This window comes from Buteo buteo, chromosome Z (genome assembly GCF_964188355.1).
Source record: "Buteo buteo chromosome Z, bButBut1.hap1.1, whole genome shotgun sequence".
Lineage (NCBI taxonomy): Eukaryota > Metazoa > Chordata > Aves > Accipitriformes > Accipitridae > Buteo > Buteo buteo.
The window spans coordinates 35,417,163-35,437,555 of NC_134204.1; the positions used below are offsets into that span (position 1 = coordinate 35,417,163).

The following is a 20,393-nucleotide window of genomic DNA, read 5'->3' on the forward strand; positions in this document are numbered from 1 at the left end:
GTAAGTTTCAGAAAGCTGACTAGAGCTATAGGATATAATCAAACTCACATTTGCAAAATATATAAAACAATTTAAGGTACTTCCCACAACCCTTCAGTATTACCATCTATAAACAAAATTCAGTAACTAACAACATAGGCAAACCACCATTTGTGTCAATGCTTCTGAAGAGGCTGAAGCAAATATATGCTTTACTTTGTCCTTTCATGGACTCCAAATACTCAGGCTCAGCTACAGTGTCTCACTACAGAGCATCATGAGTAACACATTTAGGAGTAACCACTGTTTCATGAAACAGGTACTGTGCCTTTCAGATGATTAAAATACACTGCTCTTCACCTTTATCAGTGTGCAAATGCAGAATACTACTGAGGCACAAATTAATTTTAAGTGCAATATTCTGCATGCATAATTTCCACCTGGAAATGACCTTCAGATGCAAATGCATATAGTCTTAGGTACAAGATCCAGTAGAGACCTGGGAGGAGACTGGGTCCTGCAGCACTACCAGCCAGCTGGGCAAAAGCCTATGCTGACTGCAGGGAGAAATTACTTGAAGTTACATTAGAAATTATCCACTGTGGCAACTGGGAACAGGAGTAAAATTTTTTCTGGGATCCTGAACTAGTGAAGGAAGGAGACAGGGACTGAGCTGTTCATCAGGACACACCAAGAATCACAGCTTGAGATACCCACGGATTTTGAAGTCAAACACAAAATGAGTGGGGGCGTTTAGGCACGTCCTGGATAGACAGCAGCTAAGCAAGGGATTTCAGAATTGCAGTTCTGGATTTTAGTAAATCCTTCTTTAAGCATCTAAGTCCTTTATTGGATCTTGTCCTAAGCACCTCACTGCAGGTACAAAATACATGGCTAAATAAATGCCTGAATATTCTGACTACATCATTCATTGCCCCTGGGGCACTAGAAGATGAGCCTTCTGAAGACACTTGTATATTATGGATTATCTGTTTTTCTGGACCAGTATTACTATTACCATTAGAACCTGCAGCCTTAATACAGTAAGAGGAATAAGTAATGTAGCTAATGGGATGCCTAAGAGTGGTGATATCCACTTAACTTTACCGTATTGCTTGGTTTCCATTAACATTTACCCTTAAAATATGTGTTTAGATCATATTGAGAGATCCAAACAATACAAAGTATTTTGTCCTCTACTCAAAGAAAGGAGCACAGAATTGTTGTGATTTAAGCCCAGCCAGCAACTAGGCATGACACAGCCACTTGCCCACTCCCCCACTCCCAGTGGGATGGGGAGGAGAATTGAAAAAAAAAGTAAAACTCATGGCTTGAGATAAGAACAGTTTAATAACTAAAGTAAAATAAAAGGTAATACTAACAATAATAATAAAATAATAATTATAATGAAAAGGAATATAATAAAGTAAAATTTAAAAAACAAACAAACAAACAAAACAATAAAAAAGAAGTGATGTGCAATTGCTCACCACCTGCTGACTGACGCCTAAGCAGCGATCCACCCCTACTGGCCAACTCCCCCCAGTTTATGTACTGAGCATGATGATCTGTGGTATGGAATATCCCCTTGGCTAGTTAGGGTCAGTTGTCCTGGCTGTGCTCCCTCCCAGCTTCTTGTACACCCGCTTGTTCGCAGAGCATGGGAAACTGAAAAATCTTTAACTTAGGATAAGTGCTACTTCGCAACAACTAAAACATCAGTGTGTTAATCAACACTGTTCTCATGCTAAATTCAAAACATGCTGTACCAGCTACTAAGAAGAAAATTACCTCTATCCCAGCTGAAACCAGGACAAGAAGTTACCTGGTAGTCCAATATGCTAAATCCAAGTCCCATACTCCCTTTCTCCAGCTCAATGTGCTGTACTTCTGTTTCCCACATCGCCAAAGATGAGCTTTGCACCTCTTCCATACTCTGACCCTCGTCAGCTATTTCCAAAGCTGTTCCCTCCGTGTCCGAAGAGCCAATGAATCCAAGTTCTATGTGAGCCTGAGAAAAACAGTGAATAAAATGTATATGTTTGTGAATCTGCAGAGAAAAAACTCTGTTCACAAAGAATAAGATAAAAACTTGTTCACCAATAAAATGTATATGTTCGTGAATCTGCAGAGACAAAACTGTTCACCAAGAATAAGAAAAACTAAGTGATACGTCTCTATAACGCAAGGAAAGTGCAAGTAGTCAGAGTTTACAAGTCTCACAAATCTAGCACAGACTTCACATATACTTGTAACAAAATAGCGAGGCTGCAAGTATATGAAAGTACTCACTGGAAAAAAATAATTACAAAATGGAATTTCTGTCAAACTAAAAACTTCATAAAACTTAATTAGTACATGTATTCAAATATACTGGAAATATCTGTTATTAAATGGTATGTCTAAAAATATGCCTTGATCTAAACATAGTAGCACTGACAGGAGTCAGAACATTTACAATAAGAAAACACACACACATACATACACACACATATACATTCTTCATTTGGTTTCATAGAAAAGCTTAGCAACTATAAGCTGCATTTGATGCCTTGCCCAGAACTCAGAATTAACTGTGTCTCTTTTCATATAAATGCTATTGCCTTGTATACTATTACTGCAGGCCATTCCTAAATGTTTAGCACATCAGGCTGCCCAGAGCCTAGCACTTAGGAGTGACAGAAATGTGTCTGCCAGTGAATGCACACACAGTGCTGCACAACACAAACTCAGACAGCAAAGTTCAAAACCAGATTAAATATATTCAGACTCTAAAGAACACACAGTTCAGTTTGCCATACCTCCACAGCCCACCTGCAGAACAGAAATTAAGTGCTTGGGTAAGACAGACCTGCATCCCAGAATATTTCTGCCCATGACCTACCAGAATTGACAGCTTCTGGTGGCTTAAAATACAGTTGATGAACATCATTTCCCTTTTTCTATTTACCTGGTTCCAAGTCCTAAAATATTAAGAAGTATTTCTAATCTTGTACAAGAACTTTATTTTTTTTTTTCTCAAGGAAACAGTCATTTTCTCAGTATTTTTTTTAAGACAAAATACCTTTTCTGTGAGCTGAACCTCAGATAGACTTAGACTCTCCAGTGCTTCTGGGTGAGTGATGGGGGGAGCTACCGGACGACAGCACACCATTGTCACCTTAATAGGCAGTTCCTTCAAGATATTGACCACATCCTTGTGGTTTTCTCCAAGCAAAGAGATCTCATTCACCTCAATAAATAAAGAATATGTTTTTAGAAGTACACAGTGTTTAGAAGTACAATTAACTAAAATGGCTAAAAAAAACCCCAATTCACTAATCACCTGATTTAAAAAAAAACCAAACAACATGCTGATGGACATTGTCAACCCTTAATTTCTACTCAATTTGGTGCTCAGAATCAGCACCAAGGTAAGTTTTGAACTGAATGGTCTCATAAATTGTATGACACTACCCTACAAACACCACATACTCTGTCACTTCACATTTCTGGCATTCATGTGAGCCAAATTCATATTTTAATTCTGAGAAAATATTTAGAAAAGCAAAACAGGTGTTCAGTCTCTTCACTGTGTAGAGATATTCCTATTAAATCTTAATGCTTTTGCTAGATATTCTTTTTGGTGACCTTGAACTGTATCTGAAAAATCAGCTATCAGCTGAGAAATGTATGTAAGCATATGCATTCATATAAATATGCGTAAGTACACATGAAGTGACTGCTCAAGCACTTCTGGTGACAGCTAGTATGCAGTTAAATATGCTGCATTCCCAAAGTCATAACCTGTGAGAAGCAAGTCACTGCTCAAAAATCTTACTGAATGCAGACTAAGATAAAGTACTATTTTTTCTTACTTCCAGCAGCTCATCTCCACTGAACAGCTTGCCGTTTCGTCCAACTGGCCCCTCCGGTAAGATAGATCTGATGAAATGATGTCCCACTGTAGCTTCAAGGCTTATCCCTAACCCGCTGCTTTCGCTAAATTTGTTAACTACAGCCACCTAAAATAAGATTAAGAAATGGTTACTTTTAACATATTTACACCCGTAACTGTTACTTTCTGTTTTAATTTACATACAATGAGGTGAATATTCCAGAAGTGAGAAACCAGAAATATTGTCATGTGTAATGGAGACAGTCAGGTAAAAACCAAAACTTTGATCACATACCACTTCAGCATGAACAAGTGGGAGCTGTACATGACAATAATATATCTAATAATATATACTTTCACAGAAACTACAGGTCTGGCATATAATTTTGCAATAAAGTCCTAAACTCAGATACTGCTTTTCAACTCTATCTACGGTAAATGTCCTATGCGTTATTTAGATCATTACATCAAACAATTCTTCAGTATGCAGAATGGGTAGGATGTTTCAAATTCTGGCTAATAAAGGGTGCTCTGAAGCTGACCTTAAATATTATTTTTCCTCTAATACACATTTATCCTCTTGAAGCTAGGAAATCTGTAAAACAATATTCATAGGCACAGAAACCTCAGAAGCCTCTGATTGTTTTGCTAAAATCAAACAGAAATATATGTATCTATATTCAAAACTTAAAATAAAAGAATCTCAACAGATTAAGGAGCAGATGTATGATTTTTATAAAGAAAGAAACAAATAAAATACAGACATATTTCTATCTGTAAGCAATATAATAGGTGGACAGATCAAAGGGCATTCAATATTAGTAATCAATGTTTACCTACCACTATTTCATAATTTGAACCCATAATCCTCTGCCACTTTGCTTTCGTAGCTTCTGCTTCTGTGGTAGTTAGCTGGAAATCTGAAAGTTATGTCTGAGATTACTGTGACAAAAAATAAAATGTCCTGTCTACTCCTATAACTGATAAAGCATATGGACCATGCAAGACTACACAATCATTCCCATGATGCCAGAACTCTCCTAAATATGACTAAAAACTTGGCATGTTTTGGATCAGCAAAACTTGCCAAATAGTATTAGATCCCACCCTCACAAAACTCTATTTTGAAAGACACAAAGTTCAGTCAAAAACTTTGGTGTGCACGGCTGAGAAGAAAGAACATATATTTAAACTAGCTCCAGTGCTGAGTGAATTTAATGCAACTCTACAAGATAATGGGCACAAAGCAAATAAAAAAGTTACATGCATGCCCCTGGCATTTGTTAAACCACATTTTATGTGGGCTGATCAGATTGATTCAGGGGGACGGCTCAAATACTTACATATGTGATACTGCATACTGATCTTTTGGACAGTGCCTGCATTTTAGAGAGAGTGTCCAAGTAAAGTTTTCAAACAGAATCTGGAGGTTTTGTACTTTCAAAATTATGAGCACCACTGTAAAAGATTTTTTTGAAACTGTAGGCCCTAGAGGGCAGTGAGAGAACACAAGTTCTAGCTCGTTTTCTTTTTTTTTTTTTTTTTTTTGTTAGATTCACATAGGTGCACAGATACAATTAGAAATAATTCTAATAGCTAAAGAGCAGCAATGAAATTGGAAGGGAAGGAGGGGAGAAAAGTAATGATGCTGTGAAAAATACAATGACAGGTTAGGTGGCAAACTGCAGCAACTCTTAACTTGATTGAAAGTTTATCTGCAGGCTAAAAAAACAAGAGAAATGCTTTCCTCCTGCTCATTTTCCCCTCATTCACACTGTTTAGGTTCTAGGGCAGGAAACAATAAAAAGCAGTATTTCAATAGCCAGCAAACACAGCAGATATAACAGGACCCTACATATTCAAGGTCCACGGTCTGTGCTGTGCCTACAGTATGTATCAAAATAAACTCTTCAGATCTGAATGCTCATTACAGGCAAAGACTAGAATCTTCATTACAAGATTAAGTTCCCAACTCCCACTGACTTTTAGTAAGAATGTAAAGTGACTAACAGCCTCACGCAGTGTTTTAAATCTAGTAATTGCTCAGAAACATTACTAAAAAGAAAGCCAGGTGTTGTGTGGCATTTAAACATGACAATACTTTCCCCAAAGCAGAGACCCTGCAGTATCTGAAGGAAAAGTGTTAGAAAGAAATTCTTCAGCTATCCAAGCTAATGGAAAGTATGACTTATGAAAAGATACGTATTACAGAATTCATATGGGTGATGCTTTTCAGTTGCCCTCTAGCTCTGGAAGCAGGAAAATGTTAGCAAACACATCAAGTGCTGTCTCAATATGGAAAATTTATTATCACATAGGACTTCTGAAAAGCAGCACAGCACAGTGCCCTAACAGCTCAAGAGGGAAAGGAAAATACTCTTTAGAAAATAAGAACTTCTACCAAGAATATGGGAAAAGTCAGAGCATACCAGTGCACCAGACTGAATTTCAAACATTATCAGAGAAGACAGATTGAAATGAATGCAAGCTCAGGAATTTGTGAAAAGGAGGTTTATCAGAAGAGGTAGAAGTCCTGGAATTGCAGCTGGGCAGCTGCAGGCAGTTGGGGATAAGGCATGTTGGGGAATGAGGATGGAAAAAGTTTAATACACCACTAGACTAAAAAGAGTGAAAATACAAAACTAGACTAAAAAGAGGGCTGAGCATGTAGCAAAAGCAAACTGCTTCATGTGACATCTTTGACATAATTATTTTCAGACACATACAGTAGTCAATGATCTTACAGCACTCAAGAGTACATGCTGACATGTATGATTACTTTCACTTTCTAGCTGTACCTCAGCTACACAGCACACAGGAGATGGAAAGGCACACAAAACACCTTATCTTTGTGTAAGCACACCCAAGTGCATTTCCACAGAATAAAATATTAAACATTGAGAACCTGTTTCCTGGTGTTTCATGTCCTCTCCAGTATTTACCACACTGGCACTGCATGGCAGTGATGGCGATCCTTGTTCTGTTTCACTGTTATCTGGAAAAAGAAGAAGAAGCCTTTTCAGTTATTTTATGTGTTGTAATATTCATCAGGCTCACAGGCATGCCTCAGGGCACTGACTCTCTCTTCCAATGGACTTCAGAGGATCCATATTTGGTAAATGGAATCTGGCATGAGAGGCCCAGAACAAATGCCACATTTTAAAGACATTTTGTCTTCTGTTAATCCTTTGCCTTCTCTGGTGAATTCTTCAATGAAACAAGAAAAAAAAAGCACAACTATCAGTAGCTGCATCTCTATGATTGAAAGAAAAGTTACTGGAAAACATATAACATTCTTTAGCACTCTTTCATTACCTTCCCAGCCCCCCCTCCCCCCTTCTTTCCTTTGTGCAATTCAGGAAGCTGATGCTGAAAAACGAAAATGCTACAGACTTGCAGACCTGCATACCTGACAGACTCTTCACTTGTAGAAAGCCTCCCCTACCACAGAGTGCTGTTAGGTATGTTTCTGGCTGTAATCTATATTGAACACCTCTAGGCTGGAGAAACAGTACTTTCTGAGCATCTCCTCTGTAATTTTTGCTAGAAGTGGGAACGAGAGGATGCCATACAGATAACATACTACTGAGTCTTTCAAAATCTTGTGCAAGGCGGGGATTACACCTTAGTCTATGAGTTCTCATACACTTCTGCTGACATCAACCTATAACACAAATAGCTCAAAAAAATCTGTTTGTGCATCCAGCCTCTGTGCAGATATTCTGTTCAAACACATGCACTTTCAAGATTTGGCACATATTTTTCAAGATGTGCACAGTGCAAGTGTAAGATTCACTGATCTCATCTCAGCAGCAGCAAAATTAATAATGGTCATTGGCTTCTGAACGTTGTACACGTATATAGTTAATGCCCTATCAGATTATTAATAACCTCTAGATATAGGCCGCTTCTCTCATACCTTGAGCTTGTGACACTGATACGCAAGAGTGAAAGGAACTGAGACTTGCTTTTGCTCATTGTGGAGGGTATCTCTTTGCTCTTGAATGCAGCTCTCACCCTTGAGCACAAATAAAACATTCACTGCCTCCTTACCATTTCAAGATTTGCAGGATCAAAGTCTTGAAGCAATTCAGCCAGCAGTGCAATGCAGCGCAGAGCTTTCAACACTCACTTTGAAAATGTAGCAGATAATACCACTGTGTCTAAAAGATTAATCAAACCATAGTAGACCGAATTCTCGCTTCATGTATAACAGCTCTGCCATCAGTAACAGCTACCCGGAATGAATCTGGCCCATTTTATTTCCAGTTTGCAATTGAGAAGAAAAATGTTCAAGCCAACGTTAAAGCAAAGCCAGTTTTAATTACCTTTGGCTGTGCTACTATCCATTGTTTGGAACAGTAAGTCCTTTTCAACAGCAGCACTGAAGTCCTCTGGGGGCTGAATATGATTTTCCTGCTTAAGCCCTCTTCTGATCAAAGTGAGCCGAACCGTTTGTCCGGTGTGCCGCAAAACGTCAACTGCTTGCTGGTTAGTAAAACCCTGAAGATTTGTTCCATCCACCTGCAGGATTAAGCAGCTTTTCAGCCCACAAGACACCACCCAGAAAAAAAAGATGTCCAGGGCAAAATAACATGGTGAGCTCTCAGCACCTGCTAGCCTGAGCACAAAGCAAGTGGAGGGACAAGAACAAAAACCTGGACGACTTAACGACATTGGATACACTAAGCACTTTCACTGGAGTACCCCACAGCTAGGTAAAAACCAGCAAAGTGGGGAGAAGTGCTTTGGGTGCCCACCACAGCGGGGCGAGGCAGATCTGCTCTGTGAGGTGGTAGAGGATGCAGCACACGCTCTGCAGGGCACATTGTGCAGTCTGCCTGCTCAACCACTTCAGCCACCCCTACCTCCCAGGAGAAAACACTGGGTGAATAAACCGACACAGTCATGGCTGGGAGAGCTGTGGAGGTAAGGGTGAGGAGAGACATCCATCCACAGAGCACAGCTGTTCTGAGGCCAAGTAACCTCAAATGCAGTGAAGTCTACTACTACCATGAAGTCCAATTTCCCAATCAAACACTGTCCCAGCCAGCCAGGTGTTACCTCTGGTCCATCATTTTAATATTTTAAAGAAAAGATTTTGGCCTCTTCTGTTTGAAGCTACCCTGTTATGTCATTAACTCAGGGTTTTTTTCTGAAACTCAAGATTTTGGCGTTGCCCAATTTCATCCTATTATCCCTAGTACACACCACTTTTTATTCTCCTTCTCCCTGCAAACTCCGTATTATTCTATTCTTTCTCCATCTGACCCCTCAGGCCCTTCAATTTCTGAAATACTTCCAACAATACTATATTCCTTGACTCCTGTAGTTGTTTCAGTCTATCTATACAACACACATATTCCATTATTTTAATTCCTCCTGCATGAAGAATGACTCTCCCCGGACCCTTAATCATTTTGTTGTCCTTCTCTGAACTTCTTCCAGCTCTGGTGCTCTTCTAAATATAAAGTAATTAAGAATGAGCTGAGGTTATTTAATTTTTCCTCCACATTTAAGCAAACAATATTTTATAAATGTTTATTATTCTTTTGTCTGAGGTCACTCGAATCTTTTCCTCCTTCTGCATCTGCAGTAGAAGAAGAAATCAAACTTTGGAATAATCAATTTTAGCAATTTGTACTCATCATTTAAATCATTATAAAAAACAGATATACTTCCACATACAAGCATGCAGGCACATCTGTACTTGGAGAGAGACCATAACTTGTTCTTAGTGCTGCATTCACACAAATGCAAGGACAGATCTATGACAGCCACAAAAATGTGGTTCTTGCATTCATGACCTGATTTTCACCACACAACTAACATTTTATGCATGAAAATATCTTCTTCTTTCTCTGAGCATCTACGATTTTAATGATATACTTTAAAAAAGCATTTTGAAAACAGTTGCTTAATTTGAATCAAACTTTGAAACTTTGCCTTTATTAAGCAGTCTCAAAGCTCCTACTGGTAAGATACACACATACAATACAGATTTTCTTAAGAAACACAGGTTACACACAGGCAGCCTAATCAGAAAGATAAAGTGATTGAATACTCAGTCAAAAAAAGTCACCATTTCAACACCAATCCTAAATGTTTTAAACAAGTACGACATGAGGACGTCTTTAAAACTTACAGTAGAGTTTTGCAGATAAGTCATCTCATTTCTTTCCGTGTTTACTTACAACTATAATTTGATCTCCCACGTGGATTCTGCCATCATGTTCAACAGCACTGCCTTTTGTAATGCTTTTCACAAAGATACCAGAAGGTTCTGGGATGAAGAGAGAAAATTAAATTAACTAATCTATTAAGAAACAATTTAAATAATGCAACAATCTCCAACTAATGCCACCAGCCAAAAGGAGAAAAAGAAAGAAAACACAATCTCCAGGTAAGATATGGAAAGAGTCATCGAGAAAGTATATGCTTAAGTAAAACACGTAATTATTTTCCTAAAGAATAAGCCTGATTAATATTAGCTTGCATTGGACCAGATTTCATTCAAAATCTTACAATGCCAAATTCCTAATTCTTGCTGCAAAAGAAGAAATAGTCTAACTGATCTTGATCTAAATGTTGAAACCAACATTGACAAAAAAAATGTCTCTCTGGCTCTTGGTCAGATTTAAAACTGCAGGTCAAAAAATTCAGTTTGAGTACACTAACCTGGTAAATTCTCTATTTTCTAGGTACTTAATAACTGCTGAAGAAAATGCATGCTTGGATAACCAAACACAGAAAATTATAAGCAAGCAGGACTACAACTTACTTTTGAACCAGCTTTTAACTTATACCTGTAAGTCAGTATTTGATCTAATAAAAACAAAAAGAAAGACAGAAAAGAAAAAAAAATCCAAATCCCAAAACAGAACCATTTTAGACAGTTACTGATTTTGAATTAGAAGTAATATATATAAAACACCTACATAAGCGACATTTTACAAAAAGAAATCTGTTTCAGGAAAAACACATGTGAATTTGAAACAACTTCAGCAGCTTAATAAAGTGAAAATCCATGGAGCTCCTACATGCACACTTTGCATAGTATTATGTGAAACTGAGAAAAATACTAGCATGAACTGGCATGAAATCAGGACCAAGGGTCACAGGCCTGTACCACTGGTATCAGAAATCTTAACAGAACTTAGTTCCTCTCAACAAAAGATCTAACTGTAAATGAATACATTTGATGGGAAGATAATCCACTACAAAATGGGGTTTAACAGCTATCAAGACACCCCAGTGCCTTTGCAGACTTGAAACTCACCTTTTACTGGGCCTCAATATGACAAAAGTTAGCAGGAAGGAGGGCTAAATCTGTTTTGCTCTAATGACTATATTCAGCTTAGGAAGAATAAGACTACAAATATATTTAAGTCACAATATCAACAATTCTTTTCCGTTTTTTCTTAATTTATTGTTTTCTCAGGTTTTGTAAATAATTAAATGGCTGGTATTACTAACTTCCAAGTAGTTTTATATACTGTAACAGCTGTATGGTAACATGACAAGTTGCTATTTGTCATTCACGAAAGATTCAGCCAAAGATCTTGTTGTCCAGTAGTTTTACTGCTGCTTCTCTGACAGCAAAGTTGTTCTTTAACTAAGTGCTAAGTCACAAAATTAAGCGAGATGCCCAATTAGTTCTGAAGGCAAGAATAGTTTCTAATGCAGTTACATGCAGCATGATAATTTAAAATCAAAGACTGGTGATACTCCAACACTAAATCAGTTAAAATATACTATCAGATCTATCATGTGTTCTACAATTTAATTTGCCTTTTGAAGATTCAACTGGAAGCTGCTAAAGAGTGGACTTACACAAACTGTGACCACCCTATCCTATGGAACAGATAGTTAAAATTTAGTCCAGCTTCTGAGAGCCAACAAATTACATCTATAAACCACTAATAATGTGGGATATTTCTATCCATACATTTTTCTAACAATATATACATGGGTAAAAGCCAAACCAACAGCTCTTTGAGAAGTTTTACAACACATTCAACAACTGTCCCTTCCTAGCAGTACTGCATTTGCCAAATTCACCCTAGGGAGGGCTAACAGAGTTTTGGACCATTTTTCTGAAAAATGCAGTGGAAATTATTAAGTAAAAATACACAACTGTACATGAACACTGTTGCATTTATTTATTTAAACAAACATTTATTGGCTGCAACAGTCCAGAGATCAACAAACATTTATTCTATCCAGAAGTCACTAAGGCATTCTTGATCTGCCAGCAGTACTCTACACATTGTTTTTTATAATAGTAACAATACCTCCCAAAACTACTCAGAATACTAATGTATTATCTTGCAAGAACCTTTTAAAAATGACAATGTAATTTAAAAAGCCCAGCTAGTTCTAACAAAAATGGCTCAATCTATTTTAGAATTGTTTTGCAAAAACATGTAAGCACAAGTTTTAGCCAAGAGTAAATATAAAAATTGATTTAAAAATGCTGAAGTGGGATTTTATAATAAAACTGATTGCTTCTCATTTGAATGTCCTTCTCACAGGAGGAACACAATTCCTTTTTCTTTACAAACTTTGAAAAGATTTTAGATAGTCAAGGTGGGTTTTAGAGATGCTATACCAAAACTAAAATTAAGTCTTTGATGCACGTACACTACAGCATGCAACAGATTGTATAGTAAACTGCAGGAACCAATCATTACCTGATGTTTTGTCTCCAATGTAACCAGCAATAGTTATTCCTAATCCCTGGTTGTTTTTAGTGAGTTCAACGTTAAATTTCTCCCCGTCTTCACAGCTACCAACAGAAGCATCTGCCTAATAAGGAAAGCATGATTAGAAAGGAAGCTTTTTTTTCTTTAAAGATCCACCACATTCTTTGATGTCATTAACAAGTAAAATTAGACACAAATGTAAAAAAGAAAGTACCAACTTTGCTTCTGCTCTTATTTGGTGTTCAACAGAGAAACTAGATGTAGGTAACATACCTCACTGTAAAGCAATGCACGTCATGCCCTCCCCACCACGCCACCCCTGGGATATTACCCGCTAACCTTTAAAATAATAATTTGATGACTAAAATGACTGGTGAAATTTGTACAAATTAAACAATGAGGCTTTTGCACAGTAAGATACACAAACCATGCTTAAACGTTAGACTATGTAGCTTGCTGCCCTTCTGGGACCTCCTCAGAACCAGCTTTAGACTGCTGTCTAAAGAAAAAAACCCCCACAATATATTTTGTATTCTTTTTGTTTAAATTCCTCTTCAATAACTGTAGCTATTTTCTTCCTATGCATGCCAAGTTTAAAACATAATAAAAGGTATTACTAATGAGACAATCACATTTCTTATTTTGAAAAACTTAAAAATTCTGTTTTAAAAAGTAGCAATTATACTTCCAGCTAATTAAAAAATTACAATCTCTGCTAACATCTACTACAACCCTCTGAATTTCAACAACAAAGAATTTTGGGGGTAATGAATTCATTTCTTTATTGTTAATAAATGTATATTACATATTAAAATCCCATTTCAACAATACTGCTTTTGCATTAAAAGAAAAAAAAAACACTTATAAAACTTTATTTCAACTTAAATTTTTTTTTTTTAATTTTTCATCTTTCAGCAGTCTAAAGCAGATAGTTACTAGCCACTTCCACAGCTGATATGTATCAGTATATGATTACATATACAAGGCTTCAATTTCATTGTATTTATATGGACATCAATATTTATGCAAATATTTATAATGGGAATTCACAGATATAGTACAAATCTATCAAGATCCTGCTATTCTCTTATTTTATTCTGTCTCTTCTGCATGACAAATAGCAGCTAGTATTTTTTAAAGTGCCAATATAGCAAACAGGCAGATACTAACTAAACTCAGTTTAACTAGATGAGTATGCATGTGCCAAAAAAAAAGACAACTTCAGGAGAGCTATGATGCTACTTGCCAAAAGAGAATCTGACTTCAGTTCTTTAACTGAACAACTCTACCCAAAACCACAGTCAAACACAAGAAAAATAAATTTCTACTGCTTTAACTACATCTCTGCTTAATAATTCAGGATTATTTTGGCCACAGGTAATGCCACTCAAAAACAGCTCCAATTTCTATAAACTCATGAATTTTTACAGGATAGACATCTACAGGGGACATGATGAAAAGTGCCCATTTTGGAAAGCTATTCTGCTCTCACTAATAGCTTCAAGAACATCATGAAGTCTTCACCCACCGCTGTATTTGTCAGAAGAAATTAACAAACCATCATCATCTTCACTCCAGACCCAAATTAATGAGGCTTGCAGCACCATTAACTGGGTGCTCCCTCCAAGAACAAGACTTCATGCAGGCAGCAGTTTGAAAATAGCCTGCCTCCTGCCAGGAGAGATGCACCAGGAACGAGGTATTGAAAAAGATGGAAATGGAGACAAAGGTGGCAAGAAGTTAAATTTTGCCACTTGGCAGCTTTGAGCTACTTCCTCAGTACTAGAAATCCTATACATCCTGCAGCTGCAGATATGGCCTTCAACACTGCAAAATATAACCTTAGAAAGCCAAATACTGAAGAAATATAGACAGATGAAATTACCAAATTCAGCTTCTCTTTTGAGACTGCTGCTTTTCAGATGAGTAATATTCGGGCTAAACACTGATCCCTTTATCTAAAACACAGCCAAATACAGCACTCTGAGTGCTGTAGAGACACAGCAGTACCAGTCTGTTTCTCCTCTTAGATGCTCAGAAGTCTCCATGTCAAGAATAACTTTCTTTGCCTTATAGCCACAAAAAAGGTGATGAATATACGTTTGTTTTTCGCAGGTACCACTACAATCAACAGAGGTAAAATAACAGTAATCATACAAAAATTACTAAGGCTTTTTTTCTTCCAAAGTGACCTATCTGAAATGTAATTTGTAATTGGAAAGAAAATATCTAGAAAAACAACAGGAAAAATTAAAACAAGAAATTCTTTGTAAGGCATAAATTCTATCTAGTTGTAGGCTCAAAAACAAACACCTTTTTCTTCTGTCATTTACTTACTCTACATATTCACATTTAAATGTATCTGGTCATAACTGTATGTGACAAACCATTTCTGTTCCCGTCTCCCATGAAACCAGCCTTTGCTGCAAACATGTAAATGACCTATTTTGTAGAGGTTTTGAGCTGACAGGACATGATAATATTTACAGCATTTTTTAAGTGGCTGACAGTTGTAGAGGACTAACAGCACAGAGAGTACATTCATCAGCAGGGGAATAAGGGTAGCAGCTGGCTGACTTTTTTTGGAAGATGTCTAGCAAATGAGCAATGCCAGGTAATGTAGGAAAGAAGCAGCATCTGTGTGCTGGTTGGCACAGGAAGGAATTGTCTGATGAATAGCTGCAATGATATGGAAATAAGAAGTGTTCCTGGAGAGGAGGAGGACAGGCAGGCAGAGAAATACTACACAGCCAGCTTGCTCTGTCTGAAGAAAAGACTGCATGGCTTCAGTTGTTCCGAATGTATTCTTGCAGAATCACAAGCAACCCAGAACCAAACGTTATTCAGATCATACTCAGGGAACTCCTAAGCCTTGATCCCAAAAGGCTTCAAGCATATAGTTCCTTGCATTGTGGACCCATGACATTTAAATTCTCCCAGACTTTCAGCTGAGAACACTGCTACTGGGAAAGAAAATCCTGACTTTTGAGAACATAAGCGTGAAAGACATTGCCGTGGTTTAACCCCAGCCAGCAACTAAGCACCACACAGCCGCTCACTCACTTCCCCCTCACACAGTGGGATGGGGGAGACAATCAGAAGGAAAAAGGTAAAACTTGTGGGCTGAGATAAGAACAGTTTAATAGAACAGAAAGGAATAAAGTAATAATGATATTAATAACAATAATAAAATTACAATAATAATTAAAGGATTGGAATATACAAAACAAGTGATGCACAATGCAATTGCTCATCACTCACCATCTGATGCCCAGTTAGTCCCCGACCAGCAATCCCCCCCAGGGCAACTCCCCCCAGTTTATATACTAGGCATGACATCACATGGTATGGAATATTCCTTTCGCCACTTTGGGTCAGCTGTCCCAGCTGTGTCCCCTCCCAACTTCTTATGCCCCTCCAGCCTTCTTGCTGGCTGGGCATGAGAAGCTGAAAAATCCTTGACTTAATATAAAAACTACTTAGCAACAACTGAAAACATCAGCATGTTATCAACATTCTTCTCATACTGAATCCAAAACATAACACTATACCAGCTACTAGAAAGAAAATTAACTCTATCCCAGCCGAAACCAGGACAGACATTCAAACAGCAATTGAAAGAAAAGGAAGTTTGAAGTAAGTTTGCTGTGAGTTAAGTATATTCACTGTTGCTTACCTGTTTCTCTGGTGTGGAGGTGGGTACCGGTGTACCTGGAGGGACTGCTGGTGGAGGTAGCTCCTCAATAGGACCTCTTGCAATCACCAGTTTCACTCGATTTCCACACTGCCTCAGAACTTGTGCCACCTGCTCACTGCTCATTCCAGCTAGGTCCGTATCACCAATTTTCAAAATGTGGTCTCCACTACACAATCTCCCATGCTGGAGGAAGAATGATGAAAAAAATCTACTAACATCCTGCCATTTTTCCCACGTATCATACAATTAGAAAAAGACCGCCTAGCTTTAGTAACTTTTAAGACATATGAATCAGGTGACTTTTTGGGTGCCAAGTCAATAACATGATAACATGGAGAAGAAAAGTAGGTTGCCTAATGGCACACTAATTTTACTAGAAACTTCCCCAGAAATATACAGGACATCCTTTTTCAAGCAATCAGTCACCTGAGCACAGAAAAAAATGCATATAGTTATGGCTACTACCTACTGGTATTTAACAACTGCATGGAGATTACAGTACTTCAGGTTTGATTTCCAAACACACTTCCAAAAGACAGCATAGAAACATACATTCAGCTTTGCACTTCTGTTTAAAAACTGGCCCTCAGGATTAACTGTAACTTCAAAAGAAAATACTTTTCTCCCTTACTGTGATCCAGTTATTTATATTGCTTTCCACTGGTTTACTCTCCTAATGATTTACCTTTAATCAATAAAAAAGCTCCACATGAATTTAGCCCATATGAAAAGTACTTAAAGAGACAGGTCTGTAAAAGGAACCCATCTAGCTGCTCATGGAAAGAGTGCAGCAGTAAACCCTATCCATGCATCTCCAGGCCGTTACCAGGCTACCACTTCTGTGGTTGGAAGACTGACCAGTCTCTGTGTCTATTCAATCCTTGACCATGACTAACACAGCCCCAGATACTTGTCCAACGGAGAAGCTAGAAATGAGCTATTATCACCAAATGCAGTTCACGTGATCTCTTCAGGCAGAAGCAGAGCCCATGTCCTGAAGCAGACACATGAAGGCACATGCCTGCTCCAAGCTTCAGTTAAGCCCAGTAGATAGAAGCAGATGCTTTTCTTAGCTGTCAGGGCAAAGCAAGTGAGTGTTTGGTGTCTGTCCCCACCCCTAGATTACAACCAGTACATTCATGAAAGAATCAGGAGTCTAAATGCATCCACACCAAACACGTATAATCTAAACAGGTTTGAAAATGTGATTTAGAGCCTAATGCAGCTTTTGCATTCAAACACACAGATCCCCTGCACTAAACACACCTTTACTAAGGATAAATTTCACCACTCGCTCTGTCTTTTTTACACTTATGAGGAAAAAAGCTACCACTAAGTAGCATGATTATAAAAATAAAGAGTAACTCCACACCTTACTGAACAGTAAACAGAAAAATAAGTTGAATTTACCTGATCAGCCACCCCTCCTGGGAGGATGGTTTTAACAATCACTCCAGTTGTCTTTCCTCCCACTATCCCAAATCCCAGACCTGAGCCATCATTTACCAACTCTATGGTCTCCACATGCTGCCAGTGAACCTAAAAGGAATAAATATAAGCTTGCAAGTGATTAAAATAAGGACACACATATTAAAACTTGCAAAATATTTTCTCTTATTTCTTGGGTATGTTTTTGAACAAAGGAAGGTGGGAGGAAGGTGGAAATATGGGCCCTTTCTAACAATTACTATTAGGTATAAGATTATATAATATTTAAGCAATAAATTGCTCATTCCGTAACAGTTGGAATTTCTCTGGTACAAACCAGAGCTGGGTAGTGGGTCAGACCTTTCAAGAACTTGCAGAATGAATTTAAGAAGCAACCTACGACTGTCGACCTCCATGCCCCATTTCGGTCAGTGAGAAAAATACTGCTGGTAGGAAATCTCACAGGACTGTAAATTAAAATCTTCAGGTAAGTGCATGTTCACATCGGCTATTGTAACAAAGCACAGCAGGAAGCGTAAACCCAATTCAGATGTTAAGGCTGAAAGCAGCACCAGTATCACGAGGGAGGCATTAGCAGAACTGCCCCCTGTGTAATGAACAGATATTGGGTTGTCTGATGTCAACAGCACTGGAAAGAAGTAGTCTGATGGCAGGCTTCCTCTTCTGACAGGAGGAAAACTCCCCCAAAAGAAAGGCGAACGCTAGCTCGCTCACATGTGGCGGTACTGAAGGGATGACTGGAAGCTCCTGATATTGTTTCTCCTGAAGAACAACCCACACCATAAACTCATCTGAAATTTAAAACCGCAACTGGTCCTCCACCAACTAGGATCTTGAAAAAAAGCAGTTATTCTGGAATAATCAAGGTACTGCAAATTCAAAGCCCTGTAGTACCTGTTTGGGAATCCGCAGTCTTAACACTAATCAATGATGATCAAGCAAAGCCTGAAGGAAAAAGAATGGCTCTAGATAAGCTGCCTTACCCCAGCATTTGAAAGTGAAGGGAACACAAGGACTGGGAAAGGCATGCATAAAAAAAAGGAGTTGTAGCAGGTTTGAAAGGAACATTTTTTGAAGGAAGGGAAGCTGTTCGGAGAATATGGAGGCAACCACACAGAGAAAGAAGTGTGTCTGTCACAAGAATACTGGAAGAGAGCAGGCCTCTCCTATGTGCTGACAGGAAATGTTAGGCCAATCAGCTTTATTCCTGCACACAGAAGAAAAGAATAATTCTGAAATTTCTTCACTAAAGGTCTTATGCTTATGATTAAAATAAACACTAAAATAGCTGCTTTTTCCAGACTGATTGCTCTGTATACTTCTGATCAACTCCCTTAAAGAACAGCCACAGATGACTGAACAGAGAAACCTACAGAAACTGAAGATAGGCCACTTCATACCAGGCCATTACATGAATAAGATACCAGGAAGAGAAAGTGCAGTTAATATCACCATGTTTCTGAGCTATGTTCTCCACACCCAGATGTGCAAAAGCTTTCAAACGAAAGGAAACGTAGCAGAGCTGTTTTATGGGGGTCCTAAAGAATGTCCCTACACATGGCATTTTGATGGCTCTCTCTTGGTGTATTACTTGAGTCTCACCCCTAACAGACAACAGAGAAACAAACAGAGAAGCACCCATCCAGCTGGTGGTGCAGATCAGATTGCAATGCTTCAAAAATTTCTGTTTGCCCAAGCAGAAGGCGAAGAGCAAAAAAGATGCCATTTCCTGCTACCTCAAAATAAAGCTTCATATAGTAAGGTAAACATGCTGTATTTGCATTGGTGGATACAGAGAATTTGGCAGATGGGAAGAAGGAATATGTCCAAGATCAAGATGTGCCCCCCCAGCAACCTTGAATATTTTCTACTCTTTGCACAGGAAAATGTACAACAAAGATAAACGGAAGAAAAAACTCAACGACTGTGAAAGAAATGTACAAACAAGTTACAAAAAAAAGTCTCAAAATACTAGATGCAGTAAACGCATACATGCCCAGAACTGAATACACAGATGTTTGGGGTATACTCACCGGGTTGGAATGGGCTGAAACTGTGCTAGCAGCAGATGGAGACCGGGAAACTACAGGACTGATGAGCTGAGGGAAAGTGCCCCTGGCCACAACTAGCTGGACGTTATCTTTTGCTTTCTGTAGGATGCTGATAGCCTGTTGATGTGTAATTGTCTGATCAAGGGCTTGTCCGTTAATAGCAAGGATTTGATCTGCTTCCTTCAGCTTTCCATCTCTGTCACGTATGGGTAAACGGGGAAGCGGGACGACAAAATAAACAAACAAGAAAAACTAAAGAAGTGTTGCCACAGAAATTACAGTATTTTGACAATTTTCCAGTATTTTTAATAACCTGTTCTCTATTCCCCCCACTTTTTAATCTCTCCCTGCAGTTTTGCTGAAAGAGGCTGATGCGGCACCCTGGTGATCGCTTCCTTTGAAGCTAATCCCACTGCCACTCTCCCCTCACTACTTACCCCCTAGCTAGCTTTCTTCTCCCTGGACCCCCATGCGAGACTAAGCACGTTAGATCTCAGTCACTCCCCACTATAGCCTGGGAACTTATGTTTATTCTTGACTTTGAGCCTCTTGCTTAACAGACCAAGTGCTCCACTTTGTTCAGTGCGCCCACTCTGAATATTCATCAAACCATGGAGTGGAACACACTTTCATCA

General features: G+C 38.4%; 1 protein-coding gene across 15 annotated transcripts in view; it reads right to left on the reverse strand.

The window, feature by feature from the left end:
- Nucleotides 1-20,393, reverse strand: part of MPDZ (multiple PDZ domain crumbs cell polarity complex component) — a 100,439-nt gene that overhangs the window by 57,874 nt on the left and 22,172 nt on the right. For all 15 annotated transcript variants that reach the window (XM_075021265.1, XM_075021272.1, XM_075021278.1 and 12 more), the window contains exons 6-16: nt 19,741-19,954; nt 17,669-17,797; nt 16,238-16,441; nt 12,550-12,664; nt 10,051-10,139; nt 8,185-8,380; nt 6,762-6,851; nt 4,697-4,776; nt 3,837-3,983; nt 3,044-3,211; nt 1,805-1,990 (exon numbers count right to left, since the gene is read on the reverse strand). In XM_075021265.1, coding sequence (XP_074877366.1) covers nt 1,805-1,990; nt 3,044-3,211; nt 3,837-3,983; nt 4,697-4,776; nt 6,762-6,851; nt 8,185-8,380; nt 10,051-10,139; nt 12,550-12,664; nt 16,238-16,441; nt 17,669-17,797; nt 19,741-19,954 — 1,618 coding nt within the window. The remainder of the gene's footprint in view (nt 1-1,804; nt 1,991-3,043; nt 3,212-3,836; nt 3,984-4,696; nt 4,777-6,761; nt 6,852-8,184; nt 8,381-10,050; nt 10,140-12,549; nt 12,665-16,237; nt 16,442-17,668; nt 17,798-19,740; nt 19,955-20,393) is intronic.